This window comes from Thermobia domestica, chromosome 9 (assembly GCF_964235325.1).
Source record: "Thermobia domestica chromosome 9, izTheDome1.hap1.1, whole genome shotgun sequence".
In the NCBI taxonomy this organism is placed as follows: Eukaryota; Metazoa; Arthropoda; class Insecta; order Zygentoma; family Lepismatidae; genus Thermobia; species Thermobia domestica.
Window position 1 is genome coordinate 196135183 of NC_137462.1, and position 27294 is coordinate 196162476.

The 27294-nt window shown below is 35.2% G+C and overlaps 2 protein-coding genes across 6 annotated transcripts in view; one reads left to right on the forward strand and one right to left on the reverse strand.

Moving 5' to 3' along the window:
- LOC145660520 (serologically defined colon cancer antigen 8 homolog) overlaps window positions 1-27294 on the reverse strand; it is a 540216-nt gene that overhangs the window by 368255 nt on the left and 144667 nt on the right. The window lies entirely within an intron of this gene.
- The window catches only part of LOC145660518 (uncharacterized), a 443921-nt gene that overhangs the window by 187523 nt on the left and 229104 nt on the right, over window positions 1-27294 (forward strand). For all 5 annotated transcript variants that reach the window (XM_081725684.1, XM_081725686.1, XM_081725687.1 and 2 more), the window contains 2 exons: window positions 875-1071; window positions 8097-8487. In XM_081725684.1, coding sequence (XP_081581810.1) covers window positions 875-1071; window positions 8097-8487 — 588 coding nt within the window. The remainder of the gene's footprint in view (window positions 1-874; window positions 1072-8096; window positions 8488-27294) is intronic.

A 27294-nucleotide genomic window follows, 5' to 3' on the forward strand; every position in this document is an offset into this window, starting at 1 on the left:
TTGATTTATGAATTCAGAGCAACCTTTCCGTCCCTGTTATGTCTGAATTCGGAGTTTTGCACTAGTGTTGTCAAGTTTTTCTTTTTTGTGTGGGAGAGGAGATACAGCTAACGTCCACATTGTTGCCGGTTGGATTCTTCTATCCAGTTCAAGCAGAAAATTAATCTATTTTTAATATATATATATATATATATATATATATATATATATATATATATATATATATATATATATATATATATATATATATACAAATGCTAAATTTGCATCGTACGTGCTTGTGTATTATCTTAGTTGCTAATATAAAAGGTAAAATATTTAAGAATTTATTTTATTTTATTTTAAAAGCAAAACTAGTCTAGTACTGTGTACTATTTGATTGCGAAAACATAACATATAACTTTACTTAGTAAAGAATCATACATAAAAGAGGCATAATTTATTATAACTGTAGAGTCATAATACTAGGGAGTTAAAAGTGTTGATTAATACTTATTGGGTTTCACATAGTTTCGATGTTTTCTTTTACAAACTAGTACCAGATTCAGGATTCTGGAATTGTTCAGAATCAGGATTATGTTCAATGTCAGGCTTACGGTTTGAATTTCTTTTCCATATTTACATTTACAGTTTGTTCTTTCGTTATGCTACAGTCTTACGTAGTGTACTTCGATATCTGTATTTGTTACCAGCAATGAGGCGATAATAATACTTCATACTGTGTAATTCATTTAAATTGGTAAGTAAATCTCGTTTTACATTTCGGGGAAGACCATGACCCTTCACTCCGAAATCATTGTTATTGTTTAGAACCCTCTTCGTTTGTTTGGATAATCTCATGTCTCTTACACTTTTTCCTTAACAAATTGTTTACATTCGAACGTATATCAGGTGCACCAAGTTCCTAAAATGGATCCGGAGGCAGAAGGTTCTGTTTCAACAACTACTACTCCATCTGAGAGCACGTCCTCTGCTCCTACTGAGCAAGATCACATGCAAGAAGTTGTGGCTGTGTCGGATTTAAAAATGAAAGAACATCCTCCAGAAGACCAGTTACTTCAAGCGAGAATGGTGAGTTCGTTATCTTTTACTTTTTTTTTTTTTTAAGAATCATAAGAAATACTTACTTAAAAATTTAATATGTTAAATAAGTAATTTCTGATTATTTCTCAAGTTCATATTAATGCTTTATGTTCTTATGTTTGGATATCTGTCAGATCAGAGTAACTGTAACTTTGTATTGCAAAAGTAAGCAACAAGCACCAGACCCTGTATTGGTCGTGACATGGTAAGATTGAGAGAAAAATTAGAATTACTGTTCTAGAATTTAACTGGTTACTTTTCGAATAATTCCTTTATTGAGACGTGTATGCTGCTACTTTGAATAAATATAATAAATAAACACTAAGTGGAAATAATAATAATAATAATAATAATAATAATAATAATAATAATAATAATAATAATAATAATAATAATAATAATAATAATAATAATTATTATTATTATTATTATTATTATTATTATTATTATTATTATTATTATTATTATTATTATTATTATTATTATTATTATTATTATTATTATTATTATTATTATTATTATTATTATTATTATTCGCGTCCGTAGACGCTCTGCCCGATCAAGCGTCGTCTTCTATCGCGTCGAAAGATACCGTAAAACGGTGCTACTTTGACATTTAGGGTTACTTTGACATAGAGCGGGGCTACTTTGACAGATGAGCAATTCGTGCTTCCTGTGAGAATTGTTGCATATACTTTTATAGATAAAGGCTGATATGGTGTCCACGGTGCGAATTGCCGGAGGGGATAAGGGATTTCTCCCATTGTATTTCTACCCCCTCTCAATATCCTTCCTGTCCCCCAATATATAATATAAGGACTTCTAGATCCGCCACTTCTTATTCCCCCCAAAAGTCTGTGCCATTTGTAGTGTCACAATCGAAAGTACAAGGGTGGAAGAGAGTGGATTCAATGTGTCCTGTGCAAAAAAATGGGTGTGTGGGTTTTGTAATGGTGGATCTTAAAATCCTCAATATGCTTGTTACGACTGTGATGTTGATGACTAAGTTTTTTCTTTCCATTGTTACATGTAAAGATAACATACTGGTACATATGTAATTATGTTAAAAGTAAAGTAAAGTAAAAAAATAAAGTAGAGTTAAAAATAAAGTAACAATGTAAGGTGAAGCACCGTGTATGTTAAAAAGTAAAAGATGTTAAAAGTAAAGCTTTAGAAAAATTTGTATAGTGATGTATAATGATGTACACAACAAAATAAAGATTTCGTGCTTATCAAGTATACGGCATATCGTACCTTTACACATGATCAAAACAGTTTTATATACACTTTACATAAATTCCATGTCAAAATAACTCCATACATTGAGTAACTTTGACCTTATGCAGCAAATACATAAGATGTCAAAGTATCCACCCCGTTATGAACCATGAAATATCTAGTCATTATCTTGATACAGTCCTACAGTGCTTTGCCTGAATAGTTGGTCTTTACCTGCTCCGAAAATAATTGGATTGTGTCACTAATCAAATCGTGAACAGTGGTGCATTTTCTGTTCTAACCTGTGGTGTTCTCTCACTGCATCACCAATTAAGTAAATACGACGTTTTACTCATTAGCGTTTCATTCGGGTCCACTTTTTCCCCCGTTAATAATACATGATTAGTTTTCAAGTAGAGGTAAACTGAAGTTGTTAAGTGTCAATACAAGAAAGTATCGAGAAATTGTCGGCAAAAGTTTCCGGATAGAATAGTTAACATTGCTATCCGTAAACTGACAGCTGGAAACTTAGAAATTCGTATATTCTCACTATACAACAGTTCGTTCATAGCATAGGCATTTCCTTGTTGTTTAGAAATGGAGGTTCTTGGCAGTGCGACCACCTTCATTAATAATATCTGAGCCCAAGGGAGAGTGATTGACGTTTATCTTCTACAAAGCAGGAAGCTTATACTTTAAGTTCCTGTGCACTAGAGAGTTAAAGTTTGTCTGCATGTGCATTTTACATGACTCAAGTTAGTAATTCGCAAACACTTGCTACAAACTTGTTTACTTTAGCCCGGGATGGACGGGGAATATGAATTAAGCAATCGTACTAACGTCGTATGTCATAGACTTATTTTATGGCTCGTCTATATTTAGTATTTCAAATGTAATAGTTAAGCAACGGTTAACGTACATCGACCCATGCAAAGAATTGAAACAAGGTATCCGTTTTCAAGATCTTGTACCACTTGTAAAATCCAGCGGGGAGATTCACTGTTGAGGTTGATGATAGTAGAGAGCAGATTGCTGTAGAATGAACGTTGAATGAGTGGAAGAAGCTTGAGTATGTGACGTTTTGCCCATATACTGCAAAGTGATATATTATATATATTTTTCTAATGAAGAAAAATGCTGTAATAAAACTACAAAACTACTCACAGTATGTGGTAATATTATTGCCAGAGATATTTTTTAAAATTCCTATTAAGAAAAAAAGTAAAAGCATGGCTAGGAACGTTATTTAACAATATAAGTTATAAAATTTTATTGAAGAAATGTTGTACTATCTTCTTGATAAAGATATATTTCGAGAGTATATATTATATATATATATATATATATATATATATATATATATATATATATATATATATATATATATATATATATATATATATATATATATATATATATAACTATGTAACTTGGAATACAGTGCTTCATATTTTATAGTTCCATTTGTTAAGTTGGAATCATTCAGAAGTGTTAATTTATTATTCTGTAAATCTTGTCATGTTCCTCTTAAGATTTGTCTTCTCTTTTTTTGGGAAAAAGTTTTTCCTGTTTATGGATGCAGTTTTCAACAGGAATTAGAAATCATTGACAAAGATCAACATTTTTTTTCCTGTTGTGTGAATATCACAGGTTTTCGTGTGTTTCTGTCTTTATTTATAATGGTTTACTTATGAGAAACCAGTGGCATCTTAAAAAAAACACACACACACACACACACTTAGTATTTAACGTGTCTTTACTGCAGGTTTTTTTGGTTTATATCAGACCAATCTTACGATAACCTTCGCTGCCATCGCTGATTGTGTTCTGTTAGAACCCCAGCGCTGGAACTATTGCTCGATATCAAAGTTTCCATTAAAGAAAACTCTCCTCCTCGCAAGTTTGGAGGAGGAGAGTTTTGTGGAGAAGAGAGTTTGTTTGGAGGAGGAGAGGATTGTGTCCTCCATGTACATCGACTCCAGCGATGTGCACGGACGCCGATGTTTTAGACATTTTTTAACAGGTCAAAGCCGCACATATCCATTGGACTAGCATCACGGATCTTCAGAGAAATGTCTTGATACGGAATGACTCGAACTTCTAATTCCTGTTCCATTTCCTTAAAAAGACACAGGTGTTCTGGTGTTATGACTTGAATCCTTGTTCATGCAGGTCCTCACCTGGTTGATATTCCTATAGTGGGATTGTTAGGCCAAAAGATATGTGTCATAAGTGATTCCTAGAAATATCACGCATTGACTTTCGCGTAGCAATGCGTAATTGCAAGTTGCCCGCATAAGAAAATCTCGTAAACAGACCCATATTTACGCACGGTCTACAGGATCCTGAACCCAGAATGATAAATTTTTAGGTGCAGCATATTTAAAAAATCGAGATTGAACTGATGTGCTGAAAAAAGGATACTATCCATGAGAGAAAAAGTAAGAGAGATCTACAATGAAAACAATGTTGATACCAAAGGGTGACTTGAGTTTTCTCGTTTCGACGTTACTGATGCCAGGAGCTAAGGCCATCAGCGTAAAACTAAGGTCAGTTATCTGTAGTAACTTTTTGTATTGAATTTGTTTAAACGTAACTGAATACGGACACATATTGAAGAAGAGGCGTAAAATTTTCTCGGACCAGGAATGTAAGGGTCAGCATTTTATAATGACCCGGAGCGACAAAAATGTTAAACACGGACTTGGCCGTAACAAACATAAATTCACAAGGAAAACTTTCTCTACAGTGGTGAACATAGTTGTTGTGGACTGTGGTTTCACTGTTATGACATGTCAGCTCTTGAACGTGACTACGACCAGTGAGAGGCATATATATTTCATCCATTATGATAACTCTCTGCCATTTGAATTCCGCTAGGTGCTTTTCATAGTTGCAGTTTTTTGCCATTCTGCGATATGGCTTGGGAGCAGATGATGTACATATATATGCCTTACAGACAATCTCAGACAAAGCTGTGTACTACACAGTTGAAGGAGCCAGATTGAATTGCTGGCCCATCACACATTGGGTCGATGAATTTTTCTGGCATGCCAATCGATGTGAGATAGTTAAATCAGTTTTCTTGAACTCTTTTGCTGGTGCTTTTCGTGGACAATTGTTTTGCCATGAGGTTTTAGTTTATGTAATGAGTCACGCTAGCTTGAGTAGTCACCCCAAATGTAAATCCATTCTCCGTCAATGTTTCACGCATGTACGGAAAATGAATATAGAAAAGGGCCATGATTTATTCTTTCAAGTAACGATTTGATTTAGGTGCCATTTGACGAAATGCACGCAACTACTTACCCATCTACAACTTTATTCTCGTTGCTGCTTATGATAGCAGATGCGTCGTTCTAGCGCCATTCCCCAGATTTCCTAATGTTCCTAATTTGACTTCATATAAACCGAACAACCATCTTAATATTTTTCCCAATATAAGTTCCTAGCGCCGTACTCTATGCAAATGGCTTGTCTACATTGAGTCCAATACTAATGCAGCAGTTTGTACAAGTCAAAGCCGAAATAACGCTTAGAAATTGAATGTAAAAGTTACTTAGTTTTGAGTTTTCTACAACTTACAATTGAATAAATGGTTGAGAATTATTTTTATTACAATGAGAAAGAGATTTAATGTAAGTACTATCACACTTACACCAAATAATGAATGTGTCTTCTTATGAACCAATTGGAAAAAAATCTGTGTTATCAGTAATTCACGTCCACAAGTCAGCTTCTATTTTAAATGAAGGAAGGAAATGAAAACGTTAAGATTTTTATTTAAAAATTTATTTATTTATTGAGAGGTCGTAAGTGTCCTGCAATCGTGAAGTGAAAAAATCAAATTTGGGTTTCGATCTACATGTTCATATCATAACCTCTAGCTTACACCACACAATGTTTATGGTTCGCCCGGCTGGCTTCAGTTGGGTGTTTTGTGGTCAGCATATTGACTTTCATTGCAGTTACTTTTGGTTTCTGTAGACAGAGTTCGCTACTACTTTAACTTAAGTTACCAGCTAGGTCCTTATATGACTCTTTCCCTAATGCTGTTTTGTCTGTCTTGTCAGCCTAGCAACCACACAACTGTAAGTTTTTATAGGTTGATTTGGATCTGTTGTCAATCGCAGTTGAATACTGAGCAAATTAATGCTATATATATATATATATATATATATATATATATATATATATATATATTTTTAATTTGTTGAATGTTAGCAATTTTGTCGTTATTGAGAAAATGTGGTTAAATTTGCACACAGTTTTTATATTTACGTGAAAAAATTAACAAACCGTTATTTATGAGAGGGAATTTATTTTTGAATGTAAGCTACATATGTTGTTCAGACTATGGAAAGAACTGGATTGTAGTATGAATTAAATTTGTTTTGTCCAGGTTTAAAGATCCAGTAACCGTAGCAATTGAATGATAATCATCTCAGTTGAATTGGCATCTTTTGGGAAGCCGTAAGCGGGAGTCGAACATGTGTAGATCGCAGATTCCTCATACCTAAATTTGTACTTAATTTATTAAGACTAATAGAAGAAAATGCATATGTATACATTCATAAATGAAAATTGCACAGAAAATTTAAACCAAGAACATAAACAAATAATTTTGTAGCATCAGGTTGGCAATTAGTTGAACGGAACCGAGAAATAAACAATAACATCATTGGTGGTGATTTTACTGCCCCCCTCCCCAATACGAAAACTTTTAGTGAAAGAAGCACACCGGTGTCTTGATAGTTATAGGTAGACATCGTGGGTCAAAAGTTACAAGTTCCACTCGCATATTTTGCAAATCCTTTGGATAATTTAGCGTCTCCCCATATATTGGGTCCCTTTTAAGCGTAATTCGAGACGCAGAAATTGTTCTTAAAATCGGAATGTAACGCGTAATTCGGGACAGATGGCAACCTTAATCGTAAGTATTCATCCACTGTTGGTAGGTTACTTGCTGCCAATGATGCAGATACAAGATCCGAAGCTAATCTCTTTTTTTAATCACGCTAACGGTCTTACAAGATTGTAGTGCTAGTACTTACTTCTGTCAGTCCGTTACTACACTCGATATCTCTTGAACGAAAGCGAATTTTTAAAATGTGTTTTTGCAGTAGATAGCTAGAACGATTATCTCGGCTGAGCTCGTTAATGGAGTCAATTCGTTAACATGTCCATGAGTAACGGTAACCTTAACGGTAGCAGTCCATATCCAATTCGTGGAATATTCACCATTTCAACCACCAGCATAAATGTAAGTTTCAGATTACCTTTTTAAATGTTTTTAGCAGAGTTTATGTTAACATGGCAATTAGGAGTTTTATTATCGTCCATTAGTTTTCTTTTCTATCCTTCCCTCTTTTTCCTGCCACCGTACCTTCTGTTATGTCCTTCGGACAGTGCCCCCAATCAATTTCTGTTCATGTTTGAAATATAACTAATTTGTGTCGTTTTTCTCACCTAGCTTTTTGATTTCTGCTCTACCCAATTGTTTCCTTCATTATTCTTCTCATCCCCGTTTTGAAACCTTTCAGTCGATTTTCATCACATCATGTTCCCTCCCATATGTCAGTGGGAAAATCTTTTCTGAAGCCAGAAGAGAGTATAACAGGCAGGAGCTACAGGCTTTTCAACCCCAACGCTGTTCTCGAATTAGGCGCATTACTATATTTCATGTTACTTTTTTTTTTCGTGTCTCTCTCAATGTAAGTTCATATAGTAATTTCACATTTCGGTTCTGCATATATTTCGTTATTTTGAAAGACCTATTTCTCTGTATTTTGCAGGTATACGCAAATCCTGATATGCCTGATGAAGGTCGTTCCCTGGATATTGCAAGCGAGTCGTTACAAGTCTCCTCTCTCCTCACTAATGGTGAGGAAATTTCTGAGAGGAAGACGAGTGATTTAGAGTCCCCACTAACAACACCGTCACCGTTGGAGGAGAGCGAAACCCAAACGCCTGAACAACCAAAACTTCTTCCGAAAGAACCGATGGCTGTATCCGCTGAAGAAGTTGGCGGAAATAGCTGTCATCCACGGCAGACCTCGTCCGGGCTGTTATTAAAGTCCAGTCACAGTAATAGCAGTCTTCAAGATAATTTCTCCGATGATTCTTTGGGAAGTGCAGAAAAAACTACAGCACGACTTCGGCATAACCAAGACGCTGAGACTTCAGGTAAGTGATTTCATTTCTTTACCCTTGTATTTATATCGTTACGCCAAACATCGTGTCCCGTAATACATAGTGTATTTGTTCGATGTGTATATTTATGTTACATTGAAACCACAAGAAAAATAATTTTCAAATTGTTATGGACAAAGACTAAAAATAATATGTTTGGATTAAGTTACCCGCATTTACATACGTGATTAATGAGATATATGGAGTACGAGACTGCTACAAACAGCTTTAGGTAGTATGCTTAGCTAAAAGAATTATTTTTTCATGAAAATGTTTAATGTAAACAGTGTATTTCAAATATTTTTATGTATCCGTTTTTACATAGTAGTTATCGACGATAGTAAATAGAATATTTTATGTGTAACCTGCACATAAAATACATTTTTTTTTATCGATGACTGCACTGTGTTGCTGCAATATGTATAAGAAAAATAAAGACCTCTGCATTTTCCTGATCCTGAACCGAATGCAAAATTGGAGCAGTCCCCTTCATGCACCGAAACTTTCAGTTTTGAAAAGTGCTTTAACTAATTTTATTTACATGTTCTGTGACTTTCAATGACCAGAAGAATTGAGTTTCCAGAAGACACTTTAATTTTGCCAACATTACTTTATTGTGTATCTTTTAAATTTTTATTTCATAGCTGCCATTTAAAATCTTGCGCTGGATATGTGGACTGCATGCGCGCGGAAATTTATATAAAAATCGATTGGGTAGATTTGACTGCTACTGCAACATACTTTATTTAATATCAGATACCTTTATTTAGGATATATTTATTGCCCTTTGAAAGTATAACAGAAATAAACAGCTCTTCAAAGTTAGCTGCTTACGATGTTTTTGGTGCATAGGCTTAGGCCGCGGTGGCTCAATGGTAAAAGATCTCCCAGCTCTGGTACCTGCGAACCCTGGTTGGATGCCCGCTAGCGCCAAATTGACTTTTTGGTGTGTATACTTGGGTTTTATCGCGGTTCTCTCGTTTCCTTCCCTTTCTTCATTCCACCATTTTATAAATTACCATAATCTCTCTCTTAGCCTCAAAGCTTAATCACTGATACAAACATGAGTACTCATAAACAGGATACACGATATTGATAAACAAAAATTGATGTGCGGCTCCTGTATGACCTGTTCTCAATAACTTGATAACAACTTTACCAATTGTAATGTCTTCCTCATTTTTTATTACACTATTTCATAAGTTACTTTTCTGTTTCTGTTTGTTAGTTTCAAATCTTGCAAATTAAATTTCGCACATACTTCCATACTAACTAGATCTCTGAAATTTTGTACAGATAGGTAAATCCGACGGCAATACATTATTTCCACATATTTTCTCCTGTAATTTATCGTTTTACTGTAAAATTAATTAATCAGAAATAATTATCGAGCGCCTGCTTCTTATACAACCCAAACCTTACAGAAGTGTAATTGGTTGCAGGCGTCTAGGCGATACGCAGATTTAATATCAACAGGAGTTTTACCTAATAAATATATTAAGCGTTAAGTCCATAAATGGCGGAAGGTTGTGTTCGTTCGAGATTTTCTGATACCTCTAACCGAAAAGTTAGGAAATATTGACTTCCACAATACATTTTTTTTAAAAAAAAGGTGATCTTTTTTTCGTGGAATCTTTAAGGTTGTAAAATAGATAATCCTTTTTGTAATAGCAATACCCCTCAGCCTGTGAGTAATGCTGATATTAAACCTAAAATATTTCAGCCTTATGGGTTGCATAACATCTAAGCGCAGATATTTAGATATTCTTAATCCTTATCATAAAAGCCTGTCAGTCACGCAATTTCTAATAGTTCACAGTCAGGGTAATAGTTACCACAAGTTGCGCTGCCTGTATTTAACGCAAGCAAGCAGGAAATTTGCAGACAAGCTGAAGGCTTTGTGAGAAATAACTTGTTAATAAAATTATGTAGGAGGGTACGGTACCTACTACAACACCCCTTCCCTCTCAAGATTCACTGAACAACTGACAGAATCTAAAAGTATCATATAGTAAAAAATAAAAAGTAATGAGCGTCAAGGAAGAAATTGATCAAGTGCTATATATGGAATATTGGACTTTATGGTTCAGACACTTGGACAATACGAAAGTTAGAGAAGATATATTTAGAGAGCTTCGAAATGTGGTGTTGGAGGAAGATGAAGAAGATAAAATGGACAGAAAGAGTAACAAACGAAGATGTTTTAGAACAAATAGAGAAGAGGACGCTTCTAGCCACCATCCTTCGTAGAAAGGTCAATTGGATTGGACACATCTTGCGAAGAAATTGTCTTCTTCATTCCGCAATAGAAGGAAAGATGGAAGGAAAGCAAAGAATAGGAAGAAGAAGAACCCAAGTGATGGATGATTTAAAAAACGAAAGAAAATATTGGGAGTTAAAAGAGGAGGCTTAAAATCGAGGAACATGGAAAAAACATTTCCAGGCCCAAACTGAAAATTAAGAAGAAGAAATAGACCCTCGTTAGTCCCAGGACCTGCCAAAAGGCAGAATACTGTATAATAATAATAATAATAATAATAATAATAATAATAATAATAATAATAATAATAATAATAATAATAATAACTATACTTTCATTACTGATGATTTTACAATTGTCATGTGTAGATACTTGGTCAAATCAGTAGCTGAACTCATGATACTAGAATATTTACAACGTGATTGAATGATCAGTTTAAAACACTAATAAAGTTTGTTTTCTATATTTAAACTTGCGTTTTTTTATCACAATCTCAGAAAATACATAGAATAAGATTCTTCGTGTTTGTTTTACATTATGTATGCATATTGATGTAGAAAAGCTTCATTGTACGGCAAAATATATATTCAAAAGGAGCGAATCTGATGGAAACAAATGTTGTTTCTCGCCACAAATTCCACTATACGTGTAATGAAGTTTTTGTTGATATATGGCGGTGGCACAAAGTTTGTGTGCGAAGAAAGATTACACACCAGTATCTACTGTTTTATTTCCTGTCATGCGTTCCTAGCTGATATTACATCCGCCTCTGTTTCTCTGTTTCAATACAGAGGAAGCCACTCGTGCGTCGCGCTTCAATTGTCTTTCGCAGCAGCTCGCTACTGCTGGAACATTATCGATTTCATTTTCTGTGGTAGAACTTTTTTTTTCATTCTCTTATTTTTAAGAAAGAAAAATCATTGTATAAGTTTGGAAGAGATGCAGTTCGATTTGGGAGTGGGTGTAGGAAATGCTTTCTATGAAAGGCGAGTTGTTCGTACGAGTTTGGAAACCGTCTTGCTTTCATATCTATCGTTTTGCATTTTTTTCTTTTAGTCGATTTCTTCTACTTGTATCCATACTTCTCTTCGCTTCCACTTTCCATTATTAAAGTTATAATTAATGTCTGAAGCTATGTTGCCAGTAACTTTCCAGTAAACACAAATATCAGATGGTTTTGTGCATAAATTCAACCTATATAGGAGCTAATGTACCTCGAAATGTCCTACGTAGTTAAAAGCTGCAATACTCGAATTTCAATAAATAATAAGCTTTTTGTTCTAATATGATCACCGTTAATTAAAGATAAAAAACAAGAGATTCTAAGTGCCACTTAAGAGTGTATTTTTTTTACATGGAAAGTAAATAAATAAATAAATAAAAACTGTTCAAATAGAATAAAAACTATCAAAATTATTATTGGCATCGAATAACATTCTTTCTAAAGCCATAAAAGTTCACTTTTCTCCGTTTTCTCAAGAACTGCGCATAAGAATTTATCGTTAAGCTTGTCCTTTTGCTCAGCTTTATGTGATTTGTTGATTGATGTATAACAATATGACTAATCTTTGAACAATATTACAGTGAAACAAAAGTTAAAGTTTAAATGTTAGTCATAATTTGGGCTGTATCTCATTAACCATATTGTTTTCCTCTTGTATTAATGAATGGTTTAATGAGGATAAACTTTAGTATAAATTTTATCTTAATAGGTGGCGTGGTTATCGTACAGCATCCACTTTTGTGTTTGCCGAAACTTGGTCTTTTTTCGGAAACTACACATGAGAATTTACACTCACCACATTATTCTGTTCTGCTCATTGAGATCTATCGTTTGGTGTACATCTTTGGACATTTTTTTCTCCGTTTAAACGCTAATAATTTTGAAGAATAAATAAAATAGATATTTGTACCAATTATCGAGATCTCTGCATTAATTGTCATTGATATGTCCGTTAATGGCTCATTATTTTTAGTGGTGCGTATTATGACTCAACGTACAATTGCCAGCAAAAATATGAATTTCGTGACTTCCATGTTCTTTTGACAGAACAAATTTACAATTTTTCATATTGCGTAGAAATAGTAATTCTCAGCATTTATTCGAAGATCGTGTTGAAATGAGTTCATTTTATTTGCAGCTTAGTTATTGACACTTTTTACTGGGTACTGAATACAGAAAAGTTATCTGAAAAGATATCCTACTGACCTATGGCTAATTATTCATAGTATTACGAAATAAATTATTCTCCTGTGAAACAATTTACGGGTATACAATACAAACATATTTTTGAGGCATACTTCTAGAAACCCATTTATTCATAGCACGGCATATTTGATCTTAAGTGTTTTGCGTGTTTTATAATAAACTTAAAATTATACAGTTTTCAGTCTTAATGGGGACAAACATTCATTCATATGCAATGACTTAAAAGTTCCCGTTAAGGAGATAAAATTTACTTTTAGCAGCACATAATTACATTACATTAATATTGATACGTATCTTTCAGTTTGTGTGGTATTTAAACATTTTTAAGAAGAAAATATACGTTTCAACAAAATTTCCGAAACTTTCTATTTTAAAAGAATGAAATTAAATCTTTAAATTTTACGTCCAACAGTTATGCCGGTTAGGCTAAAGGAGACGGTGGTGATGAAAAATGAATGAAATGGTAGAATGAAGAAAGTGGGAGGAAACGGGAGAACCTCGAGAAAATCCACGAGCACGGTGTTTGTCCATCACAAAGTCCACACGGCGCGAGGTGGGGTCGAACCAAGGACCCCAAGCACCGGTGGTGAACGCTCTACTACTGAGCCACCGTGCCCCTTTTCTATTTTAATAAAGTTAGAATGCTTTACAATGTTTCCTTTTAACAGTGCAATAGTTCATATCACGTACTAAGAACCTAGATTTCATATTTCAGTGAACATGTTAATTGGAGCTTGTAGACATCCACCATCTTAGTAAATTTTATTGTTGGATTAGAAGTAAAGTGATAAATTACCAAAACTGATAACGTAAATTACCAAAACAGATAACTTATACATAATAGATGTTACAGTAAAATTAGAGATTATATTAACTAATAAACGGGTATAGGCCTATACAGCAAACAAAACTTCTTTTATTGAATAAACCAATAGGCCTAACCCTTGAAATAAACTAAATTAATTATTTCCAGGAGGTGGGATGTGAAAAAGACAACAAATAGTTTCAACACCTCTTACGATGAGACCCGTTACAAATTACTAAAATGGGGGTCATTGTGACCCAGTGGTAGAGCGCTTACCTCTGTTGCGTGGGGTTGTTGGTTCGATCCCCGGCCAAATAAGTTTGTGGTGGACAACATTGTGTCCATGGGTTTTCTCAGGGTACACCCGTTTCCTCCACAATTTCATTCCACCAACTCTTCCATCATTCACTTGCCTTCATCGTCCGTCTCCCTTAGCATAACGGGCATAATCGTGGGACGTTAAACTGAAAGATTTCATATTACTGTATAATGTACTATTTTTAGCTTTTAATTTTGTAATACATGCGCAATATTCATTCAAGCGCAATAATATTGCAATGTGCTAGTTTACACTTTTTCATTACACTTATTGTTAGAACTTTTTAAAAAAATGATCTGGTTTTGCTTCAAAAATTATGAATAGGTGGAGACGCGATGCGTCATCATTCAGAAGGTGAATTGATATCAAAATGCATGACGCCAGTGAACGCAGAGGTGTCATTAACATTTACTGAATAAGCGGAGCTTGCCAAGTGCAGGGCGTGATCTTTGTCTCATACCAATAACAAATTGTTTTTTTCTAATTTGGTTCTTGTTTTCTTTTTATAAATATTGGAATTTTATCAATGTAGAACAGAATGTATTTTGAAAAAAGCAACGAAGAGAAAGAACATAAATGAATTATTATAATGACCTTTGTTGTATTGTTTTCGCGGGGTTCTCATAACTAAATGTAAAAATAGGTTTTAAGTATTCTCTTTGCATCCGCTCCACCTTTTCGTATTCTTCATAGTATTTCAAGTCTTGAGTTCATTATTAGTTTTACTTTACAGGTGATTGGTGAAAGGTAAAAAGTGGAATAAAGTAAATATTCTTGTAGTATTAATGCGTTTGTGGGATAAAACAAAAAATGCATTATTTATTATTTAATTAATCAAATAAAATTCAAATAACTTGGCATTGGACATACTATAAATATAGAATGATGAGAAAATATATCAGAACAGCTCGTATATGTTCCTTCAAACAAAATTCTCATGGCAGAATGTTTTGTAGAGGGTATGCTGAAGATTCCAGCACACCGGTCATTATAGAGCGTATCATAGTGTCTGTAGAGGACATGTTGTTAGAATGTGGTCATCGATTACACGATACGTGAAGAAGATCTTTCGTAATATTTAACTTTCATTGATCATTTGTCTCCTTTAGACTACAGAGCATATTCGTGAAACTTTAAAGAGTTAATGTAATTTAATTTCTGTTTTCGAATGGTTATATTTTCTTAAAGATAGAACTCTACGTATACTGTGTTGCGAAGTGATTTTCTTCTCTTCTTCCTCTTCTGTGTGTTTTGTTTCCATTAGTATGGTTGTCATGTACCTGTAAGTGAGTGTAGAAATTATTTTAATATGTCGTTTATCGCTATTTTATCTTGAATGAAACTCGATTTGTTCTTATTTTAAAAAAAGAAAAGAAAAGAAAGAAAAGAAATGTAGCAGAAAACAGTAAAATCAAGACCACTCTCTGAGCGCGTTCGAACCAACAGTGATTAAAACTCTATAAGCTTACTGTAATAAAGTTTGAAATCGACTCAGCTACAATATGAATTATAATTCTAATTCGATTATTGCGTCATATCCCAGCGGACTCTACGTAGTTTTGCTACCTTCAAAGCTTAGAGATAGGTTGTAGTGAACCCCTGCTTCAGCGTGTAAGTTTGCAGAGAAGCTCATTTTGTTCGTATTCTGGCAAGTGTAAAATAAATATGTATAAGCTTGTGAGTATATTATATATATATATGAGACAAGACATCTTTAACATTTGTCTCAAGCGCATCCCTAGTATTGAGTGGAATTATTTTCCAGCAATATCACGAAAGCGTGAGTTTCGCAGTACACTTAGTGAGTTCCAGCACACCCATTGAGAGAGATAGATTAGATTAATCAATAGAACATTATTTTCATTTGGTGTACATTCAGCTTTTATGTTAGGTTTTAAGAGCAATCTACACTTTTTGTTAGGCAAGTTTTTTTTTTTTATTTAAAAAAAATCGGTGTAGTGTGTATTAACTAGGAGGAAGAGTGAGGGAAAATGTATCGTATGTATGTTCTTATAGATATGATAAGCGTTAATAAAATAAACTTAATACCCGCCGAATATTTCGTTTCTGAAAAGAATTGTAACTTTCTAGGTCTATGAAATTGTGTTATATTAGTATTCTTGGCTTTAGACCCAGCTGAGTTTTCGTAGTTTAATGACTTTTCATGTTATCCCTTGTGTGAATGGAATGGAATTGCTGGTAATGCAATAATATGGATATGATGTTCCATTGTATTCTCCGTTTGGCAGGCACTTCACTGCAGCATTAAAACGGTAAAGTCAGATTGAATATAGGATATCAATAGGAGATTAAAGATGATATACTGTAAAGAAGGGAATCGATAGCGTCAACCACATATATTGACTGCGAATATATAGTAGCTATATTCATCTGTGCTACGGCTGTTACTACTAATAGCACGCGAATACGTTAGCGGAAATGATGCAGGGTAAAAAAATAAAGCAAACAAAAGTTTTTGAGTGGGACATATAACGATAATGTCAATACTTAAGCCTAATTTACCATTTTGTTAAAAAAAAGAGTGTAAAATATCGCTAACATTGCAACTATCGTCCTTTTTACTAAATGTAAATACCAGTTACAAAAGCGGGATACATCCCTTATTCTGTTGAGACATTACAGACACTTGCACAAAAATTATATTTCGCATTGATGAAAGAGATCGACAGACCACGATTTATCACCACAATTCTATCGCAATCCTACAATGAAACATCGCACCGTAAATTTAATGTAGGGTGCGATTTGGAAAGGTGGCCGTAGGATTTTTGTTTTGCAGTAAACACATCAGTACTTGTGAAATAACCAGGAATTACAAGATGGATTGCTACTCTTCTCTGAAATAGACGAACTGTTGCGGGACGCCTTTGCAATTCATGCTATATAGGTAGCTTCATAAAACTGCATGATTTGAAAGAAGAAGAGGAAAAAGACTTGTGCACATTTTTAGTTTACTTCCAGCTGACAATCGATGCAATTAAAAAAAATAAGTTTCAGAGTTGATTTTGTTTTTTTGCGTCCTTTTTAGCAGCGAGGCTATATAAGACGTGGAACCCGAACCGCATGGACTCACGCCGGGAATCGAACCCGGGTCTCCTACGCCAAAGGCGTATTCGCTAACCGCTTAGCCATGAGGAAGCTTAAAGTTTAAGAGGATTGTCGATTTGCTACTATCAGAATAAAAGACGTAATGGCATATATTTTAGTATGAGTTTTATATTAATAGTGGCTCATGATTCTAATTTGGCATCAATTAGCATGTTAACAAGAAAATTCATTTTAGTAAATTTTCTCCAAAATTAGGCATTTTGGTTAGCTCCATGAAATGTATCGGTTAATTTATTTAATCTTTGGACAAGATAGGTTCCATTATCGCCAATAATAATGTAGAATTTGTTTCGAAAAATATACAGTTCTTTTTACAGTTTCAATAAATAGAACTGATTTTTTTTTTTTTTTTTTTTTACATATATGGAAAAATACAGAGTTATTCAGAAAGAAAGAACATATTTCAAACATTTATTTCTTCCAAACTACAAAAGATAGAAACATGATTCGAACGTTACTTGATTAAGAAAAGTTTACAATTTATTGTTAGTAATTATGGCGTGCATTCAATATGAGCACCGTGTGTTACACGACAAATGTCAAAACGGTGACTCATTTCTTGCCACACACGAATCAGCTGGTCTCTAGTTATCGAATTCACAGCTTCAACAATTCGATGTCCTAGACCTTCAAAAGTGTCAGGCATAGGAGGGATAAAAACACGGTCTTTTACGTAACCCCATAGATAAAAATCACACGGAGTGAGATCTGGAGGCCTGGGAGGCCACCGGCGATAAAGTTGATCTTCTGCTCCTCCTCTTCCAATCCAACGTCCTGGAATGGTGTCATTCAAGTAACGTCGAACGTGATTAGAGAAATGAGGCGGGGCACCATCTTGCATGAAGATGAAGTCATCTGAATCATTTTCAAGTTGTTGAAATAACCAGTTTTGAAGCATGTTAGATAGGTTAATCCTGTCACAGTTTTCTCCATGAAAAAGAAAGGACCATAAACTTTGGTTACAGATATCGCATAGAAGACGTCCATCTTTGGTGAATCTCTTGCATGTTGAATACCTGCCGCAGGATTTTCACTTGCCCAAATTCTAACGTTATGGCGATTAACTTTACCAGAAAGATGAAAAGTGGATTTATCGGAAAAAATTAATCGTTGAGCAAAATTGTCTTCTTCCATATCATCTAACATGCTAATGCAAAATTCGTGCCTTTTGTTGTGGTCGTCAGGATATAATGCTTGCAATAACTGCAGTTTGTATGGCTTCATGTGCAGACGATGTTTTAGAACTCACCATACCGTTGGTTGAGGAATGTTAAGTTCTTTGCTTGCTCGTGATGTGGATTTCTTTGGGCTTCTTTCGTAAAGTATACAAATACGCTCGACATTCTCGTTCGATGTGCGTGGACGTCCCATGCTTTTCCCTTTGCAGATGCAACAATCTTCTACAAATTTTAGATGCCACTCGAAATTCCACTCCCTTTTACTGTACACAGCACCATTAGTTATTAGTTACAGCATGTTATTTGTAATGCCGTTTAAATTATTAAATATTTTTTTCTGCTGTTATTCTAACATTATAACATTTGTTTTCAATATTCGAGCAGCTATTTGTTATTTGAGTAAGGAAGGTTAGGCGAATCCATTATTCAAATAATGAAGTGTTCGAATTTTATCAGCACTTGTTACAGGTATCACGATCTTTTTTGTTGTATTTATTATTATTATTATTATTATTATTATTATTATTATTATTATTATTATTATTATTATTATTTCATATATAACCAAATAGAGAAATGTAAGCCTGTTTCCTAAAAGAAAGTTAAATGTGGGTTCAAATGGTTTTCACTCCTATTTATTGAAGTATTTCAGAAGAGTCAGAATTTTCTAGACATGTATTTTTACTTCACTGCCGTAGAACAACAAATGGCAGTCCATTAAAACGTAACTTCAAATGCATCTCCCTAAGTTCAGCAAAAAGATTTTTCGTGCATTATTTGTGTTATTTTGATGATAAATTCTTTTATATATATATATATATATATATATATATATATATATATATATATATATATATATATATATATATATAAATTTGCATAATAAAAGCTATCCAACCATATTCCTAAGACGAGTAAATAGAAAGAGAATGTTTTATGCGAATAGCACTTTTCCACTTTGTAAATGTTCTGATGGAGAGTATTTTGTCGCAGTTCTTTTCTCCTGAATTCTCGTCGTTTGTCAAAATCACTTTTTCAGTGATCGTTGCCAATTCCAAGGAACGTGACCGTGTTTCATCATTGGGAAATGCTAGAAAACACCTTCCGTTGCCTTGACAACTGCTACTTAGTTTTTGAAAGCACTGAGTCGTCCGCTTTCTTCAGTATGCTTTTATTTTCAATCTGTTTTTCTTCCAGTCTCTATTTTGACTTTATTTCTGCAAAGCAAACATAGTTGAAAATATTATTGCAGACATTGATTTTTAAAGAGTTTCGTTTACTTAATTTTCTCTATATATTTACCCTATTTGTACATCCGTCCGTCTGGGAGAAAAAGAATTTCAAGAAGTACGTGACAATTACCATCATCTTTAGCCAGGGGTCAAAATTTAGAAATCGAATTTGATGATGCAAGTGATACTGAAACCAAAAGTGATAGAAACAAACCATTTTAAGTTCTAACGTTGATTGCTATAGAGCAGAAATGGTTACACAGTAGATAGCGAGAAGCGGTTTCATGCAAGCGGACAAGTGATTAAACGCCCGAGAATACATGTAATCTCCATTTTTAACTCTACTAAAACCAAAAGTGATAGAAATCCACTACAACTTCCGGTTTCAGTATTGATCTACATGGGCAAAAATTTAAGAAATAGGAAGAAACGTCTTTTTGGAATCGATTTTGCGTTTCATGAGTACGTACTACCTTCTTTCTTAACCATCTACTCGAACTGAAAGTGTCAGAAATAAACCATTTCCTGTTTCAACATTGATTGCTATAGAATAAAACGGTGATAAACTCTATGTCCTATGGAACCCGGATGTTGAGTGCCGCATTCACAAAAATTCCATGGATTTCTCCTCTTAGCTAACTTGATTCAGTTTTTACTTTGTACTCCTATTTTTGCGAGATCCATCTTAATATTGTCCCCTCATATACGCTTAGGTCTTTCTAATGGTCTTTTACCGATTGGGTTTCCAGTTAAAATTTTGATTTGACTTTCTTCCATTCTGGCTACATTATATCCCCACCTGAGCCTCGTAGATTTAATCACCCTAACAATGTTAGGTAAACGATGTAAATTATGCAGTTTCTCGTTATAAGATTACCGCCATTTCCCATTACCAACTCTCTTGGGTCGGAGTATTTATCTCAGGATTTTATTTTAAATACTTTGCCGTTTCACTCAAAAGTAAGCGATCATGTTTTGCAACCGTGCAATACAACAGGCATAATTGTCGTTTTATGTATTTTAAGTTTCAAATTCTTATACCGAATTTGCGAAAACAAAATATTTCGGACAGAATAATAACACTAATTCCTTGCTTTCAGTCGATATTTAATAGTCCTAAACCATATCCACGAAAAATTAATGTTAATCCTTGATATTTGAAAGTATCTAGCATGTTGAAAGTATTATTTGATATTTTAACGTGTCCATAATTTGCAGTATTACGGTCAGAGAAATTTCCACTATTTAGTTTTCTCTGCATCTATATTTAAACCCATTTCTCTGCAGGTGTCGAATAAAACCTGTGCATTTCTTTCTATTGGCCTCATATCATCTCCTATCAGATTTACATAACTTGGTGAGTGCCATTCAGCTGTAGACTCTAATTGCTATCTTTGATTTTCCTTATCACATAATCTAGAACAAAATTGAATAATAATGGCAACAATCCATCTCTTTGTTTTCTCCTATTCTCGATATGAAAGCTCGTGAACAAGTATTTTCCTACTCGGACTTTATTTTCAGATTCATTTAAACACATCTTAATTAATGTAACTAGCTTTTTCGGTATCCCAAATTCGGTAAGGATCTTGTACAATGTCTCCCTTATAACAGTCGTAAGCGTTTCTAAAATCAAGAAAAAAATAATTGATGTACCGGAGTATTGTGTTTCCATTTCTTTTCGAGTCTTTGTCGAATGGTACAAGGTAACCAAAAAAGTTCGTTCCGTTTTTGACATCCCATTAATCATGCGCTCTCAGAGAGAAAATGAAATGACGCACATGCCTGCCAAGCGATCGGGAGTTAGTTTCACTGTCGATCTGCAGTAATACAACCACGTTGTGCGAACACAGCAGTTATAGCTCGTCCAGCGTTGAAGAGAAATGGAGATATCGAACCAACTTTTGGCGTTTGTTTGTTTTATGACTTTAAAGTGGCCCTGTCATCTGCCGAATCTGGTCGCCACATATAGCAGACGTTTGGGGCTAATGCTATGAACGAACGTACCGCTAGCCATTGGTTCCAAAAATTTCTTTTGGGAAAGTGTGAGCCTTTCTGATGAACTTCGTAATGGGCGATCACATGTGTTGGATGACGAGGCCCTGAAAGCAGCCATCGAGGACAGTGGTCTAACGTGTGATAAACTTGCAGAAAGGTTCCATGTTTCTGCTGAAACAATCAGACTACACCTGCGTGGAATAAGGAAGTCATACAACTTAAGCAAGTGGGTACTCCACATTGTCGGCAGCCAACAAGGAGCAACGAGGAACAGCCTGTTTGTCCTTGCTTATTCGGCCCCTCATCACACCCATCTTTGATCGTTTGTTCACTGGTGACGAAATGTGGGTCCTCTATGACACTCCCAAATGTACCAGATATTGGTTGTCGCCTCGTGACCCTGTTCCCTACTACAAGACTCTACACTCACTCTCTGTATGGTGAAATTATCGGCAAGTAGTGTATTACGAGCTCATTTCATCAATTCAGACTATCACTACTGACATCCACTATCAGCAGTTGCGAAAGGTACACCCCGTTTATTGCGGCATTGGTAAATCGTAAGGGCGTACTCTTCTTGCATGATAATGCCAAGCCATATGTGGTAAAGAGAACCCGGGATACTCTTCAGGAACTTGGTTTGGAGACACTGCCATGCATCATATTCACCGGACCTTGCGCCAACATATTCCTACCTGTTCTTTCAATCCTCCGTGGGAGACACTTTGCAAATGAGTGACTTGCGGAACGCACTCATGGACTTGTTTGCATCCATGACTGCCGAGTTTTATCACCAGGGTATTGTGCAGCTTCAGGAACATTGGTGAAAGTGTTGGATGCTGATGGAGAACGTTGATCATCATAGAGCAAAATGATATTAGATAACGAGTTTTAGAATTGATTCAGCGTCTTATGATAAGTTCCGTTTTCACATGTATTCCTCTTCTAAAACCGGAAGTGGCAGAAATCCACTTTACGTCCAATTTTGATATTGATTTTCATCAAGCAAAAACGATAAGAGATAGCAAGGAATGGCTTTCTGATATAAATTTTGCATCCCAAGAATACGTATGTATCACCTCTGCATGTATTCCCTTATTGAAGCAGGAAGTGATGGAAATTAAGATTTGTGATTCAGCACTAATCGTAGTAGTGTAACAATAGGGATGCATTCGAGTCGAGTCGAGTCGAGATTTAAGCCTGTCTCGACTCGTCTCGAGAAAATGTTGTCTCGACTCGAAAATATGTTTCTGTCTCGACTCGTGACTCGACTCGACAGTCTCTGTCTCGACTCGACTCGAATTCGAGTCGAGACGTCTCGAAATTCGAGTCGAGACAAAATGTACGAGTTAAAATATACGCACACATCAGCCAGACCATCATGACTACCTACCTAATTGTCAGTATGTCGACTTTTGGCATGGATAAAAACGGCGACACGTCTTGGCATACACGCAATGATCCTTGATAGGTCGCTGGAGAGAGCTGGCACCACATGTGCTCACTCAGGTCACCTAATTCCCGTAAATTCCGGGAAGGGGGGCGATGTGCTTTTGAATTAAGGTCAAGTTTTCAAAATGGGAATAGGGTAATATGATACATGATTTCGGGCTAGAATTTAATTAGAAAAATAATGGTGAGGTTAGTTTTAAGATACACCCATTTGGGGGAAAGTTACAGGCATATTAATTGTTTTTACTTACTGTGTGCGTAAGTCCCTTCTTACTTTCGTCTCAAGACCTGTAAATCGATCGCAACGGCAGAGCCCGTTTCGCACTAGTGTTTAGAAATCTTTAAAGTCACTTGAGGCAATATTTGTGGATTATTGTATTGTATTTTGCCTTTAATTAAATTTGAACCCACTTCATGATCTTGTGTAAAGTATCACTAAAAGAGAATTTCTGTTTTTATGGAGAACGTAAGCATGGCAATTATAAAAGGTGAGTAAGGTGCGTATGTATTTATAAGAAAGTATTTTGTGGTTCCGCCAACCTATTCTTTAGTTGTTTTTTTTTTCAAAATACTCATATCTCATAAATAAAAGAGCTATTATAAAATCTCTTACCACTATTCTTTAATACTTATAAAATTATTCTAAAAGCACTGGCGAGATATTTCTTAACGCCCACTAAAATTATGATGGAGCTCCTTCGTGGCTAACGGTTAGCATACTGGGCTTTGGCGTGGGAAACCTGGGCTTGATTCCCGGTGGGAGTTCATGTGGTTCGGATTCCACGTTAATCAGTAGGTCCACGTCTCACATAGCCTCGCTGCTGAACGAGACGTTAAACTCAGAATCAATTCAACTCAAAATTATGGTTTTGACTTTATTATGATGTCATTAGTTTAAACGCCCAATTGCCCAGTAATTATAAACATTGACTACATTATAAAATTGTAATTTGTGACGACTAAAATATCAGAAATTAAAGATTATTCTTTGGGTTTTGGAACATTTTGAAAAACGTGAAAAACTGGTACTGCACCGATACAACACACCTTTTGGATTTGTCATAACATGTCTTACATAGCTTTGGTTCGATTCTCAACACGGACTGCAACTACCCGTTAAATTGTGCATCCGAAAGGCACTCTTTGTTAAACCTCGCTTATCACCGCTCATCTTAATTATATATATAACTTCACCGCGAAGCAAATGTTGCATTTCTCTCTTTCATCCTAACACAAAACAAAACTAACCACAGCTGTGACACGAAGGAGCTATTTCGAAAAGAAACAAGCTGTGCTTCATAGAGATGTGTACCAAATGATAGAAGTATAAAGTATTGTTTTCTTTCCTGTTTATTGATATCAGTTGGTGTTCTTAATGAGTTTACTCATTAGTTTAGAAAGAGTACATATGGAATTTGGACATATGTTGTACGTATTCTCCTGAGAAATTGATGAGACCAGAAAAGTTATAAGGACAGATGGAATAGGTTTAAGCGCATCTGCGTGACTTTATCAAATATTTATTCTCCGTAATGGTACCACGCGGAAAACTTGGTATAGGCCTACTTTTATCTTTGCCTCCCTCTGTTAGTTGTTTCGTATCATATATATCGGATGGTTTTGATATTCTTCTGATCATTAAAACAACAATGGTACCTGTGTGCGTGCAGAAATACAAAAGCACAAGGTAACTTCCTATTTGTTTTGGAAACAACAAACCCATTTCACGTGTGCGAGAGAAATTGAGCACAGCGAGATCGGGTGTTTACTCACGGTCAGTTCGCAGCAGGAGTCCATGGTAAAAGATTTGGCTATCTCGAAAACACTCGCAAAACCTTACAAATACAAAAGGCTGCGCTTCAAAGAAAGTTTAGACACAGATGTTTCAATTTTCTTTTAGCATCTTTCTTCAGCAAAAGAGTCGGTTCATTGTATTCGAAAAAGGGGAGGGAGAAAGGGTGAATTTATATTTTATGTGGGGGGTAACGTTGTAAGTAGTATAAACAATACATACCGCTTCCGACTCTGTACTGAAGCACTTCCTTTAGCGGTATATCACTAGATCTATCCTGACCCTCATCCCACCTCAAGTTGTAAAGTAGAAAGGGACAGAAGTATTCAACATGACTGCGCACTTGAGTTTCAGTTCACAATACGAAAACCAGTGAGCAAGTAAACAGTCTTTTGTAGGATCGTGTTTTACTTCTTGAATTTATTTTTGAACATTTCTGTGAATTCAACAACAGAACGCAGTAGAAATACGGACTAGTTTTTACTCCAACCATTACTTTCGCTCCAACCCAGGGATGCCACATTTATGATTTCGTACTAGATTTAGTGATTTTACTATTGAACTAGTGATCTAGTACGTACTTTGGGTAAATAGGCACATTCTAGTGATATTTTTGCATTTTTTTTCTGATGCAGACAAATGAGAAGGAAATGGTTCTTAAAATAAAAGGAAGAAGTATATTGCAGTTCAAAACAAATGTAGAAACCTTAAATTATTTTTTCTTTTCCCTCTGACTGAATGAAACCCCTGCTGTGTAACGACCTTAGGTAAACAACGGCTATCTTTGGTCCGCTACCTCCTTTTGTTAGCCGACATGAGATGGGTTACTTTTTTTTTTTTTTTGAAGAAAGTGAAGAAATAATTATCCAGTACATTTACGTTTTGTCAGGCACACAGGCGCAGTCTGTACTTGTTTCCTAACGAATTTTAGCAGCATAACATAAATGAAACATATGTACCAGAAAATAGAGGCAGTACAAACGGAAATTTTTATCTGTGACACATTTGATGAGAAATATAGTTAGATGTCACGTGCAAGCAATCTAAACATGTCCTATCCCGTAATTCTATTCGTATGTTTATGTAGGTGAGACTGAGAAATCAAGAAACAATAATAACTGGTTTTCTTCCAGGGGAAAAATCTAAATGTGAAGGGGTGTTACACTGGGACTTTAATTGCGTCCTTTGTACAAGATTAACAAGTAATAGCAATTTTTTAATTTATTTTAGTTCTTGGGGAGAGGAAGATGGAAGCGAACCCTCGTAAGGACCTCTGCAAGGAAACATGAATACTATCCGCCACTGTTTGTTACATTACACAAAATAGTTATATATATATATATATATATATATATATATATATATATATATATATATATATATATATATATATAGAGAGAGAGAGAGAGAGAGAGAGAGAGTTTTAGTCAGGGTTTTCATTCTGCAGGAGAGGGGGGGATAGTAAAACCTGACGAACATTTTCTATTCTCAGAGTGTTACAATGATAGCATTTCCTCCATTATAACTTGGCCAAGCTAGTTGCATTATATGTAAGGATTAAGTTAGCCTAAAAAGCTTAAATTTCTATGGCTGTTTTACTCTGTACCCATGTTTCTCATTTTCGGTCTACGGGACTCTGTGTCCGGAAATTTTCGATGGCTTCCAAGTCGGAAAATAAGTGTATCAAAGGCATATATATTATATCTATGGTTATATGAGGCATGGATCTACAGTTTAAAGTGGGATACCGGTAACAATTTCATGAGCTTCCACCGTAAATCGAACCAGAGTCTCCCGCGATCAAGGCGTATGTGTTAACCATACAGCCACGAGGAAATTCACATAAGCACACACATATATATATTGTTGAGTTGATTTTGACTTTACCGTCTCTTTTAGCAGCGAGGATATATGAAATGTAGACCTACTGATTAACGTGGAATCCGAACTACATGAGCTCGCGCCGGGAATTGGACCCGAGTCTTCCACGGCAAAGACGCGTACACTAGCCGCGGAGTTCACACACACACACAGAATCAGAGTCCTCACACATCAAGGGTGAGAGCTGTGCCACTGAGTCACAGCGGCCACGGGGCTAGGTCGAGTCCACTTTACGTTCATAGTTTCTTAGTACATAAATGTTACGATTATGAAATAGATTTTCCTTAATGAGCTGCATAAAAACAAAAGCTTTCGAAATGTATTAAACAATTAGCTCGATTTGAGTGTGAACTTAAAGTTATATCAGAGTGTAAATACGGATACGCACCAAAGCTCGAAAACTTAATACACTATTTCTCCTATATAGTCAGCATGTATCAAGCAATCGTTCAGCTTTCATTTGAGGGGATGGAAATCGAAGGCCCCTGAACAACTATGTTACTAATGTGCGGAATGAATTTATCTTACAGTGAACTGCTTTGATGC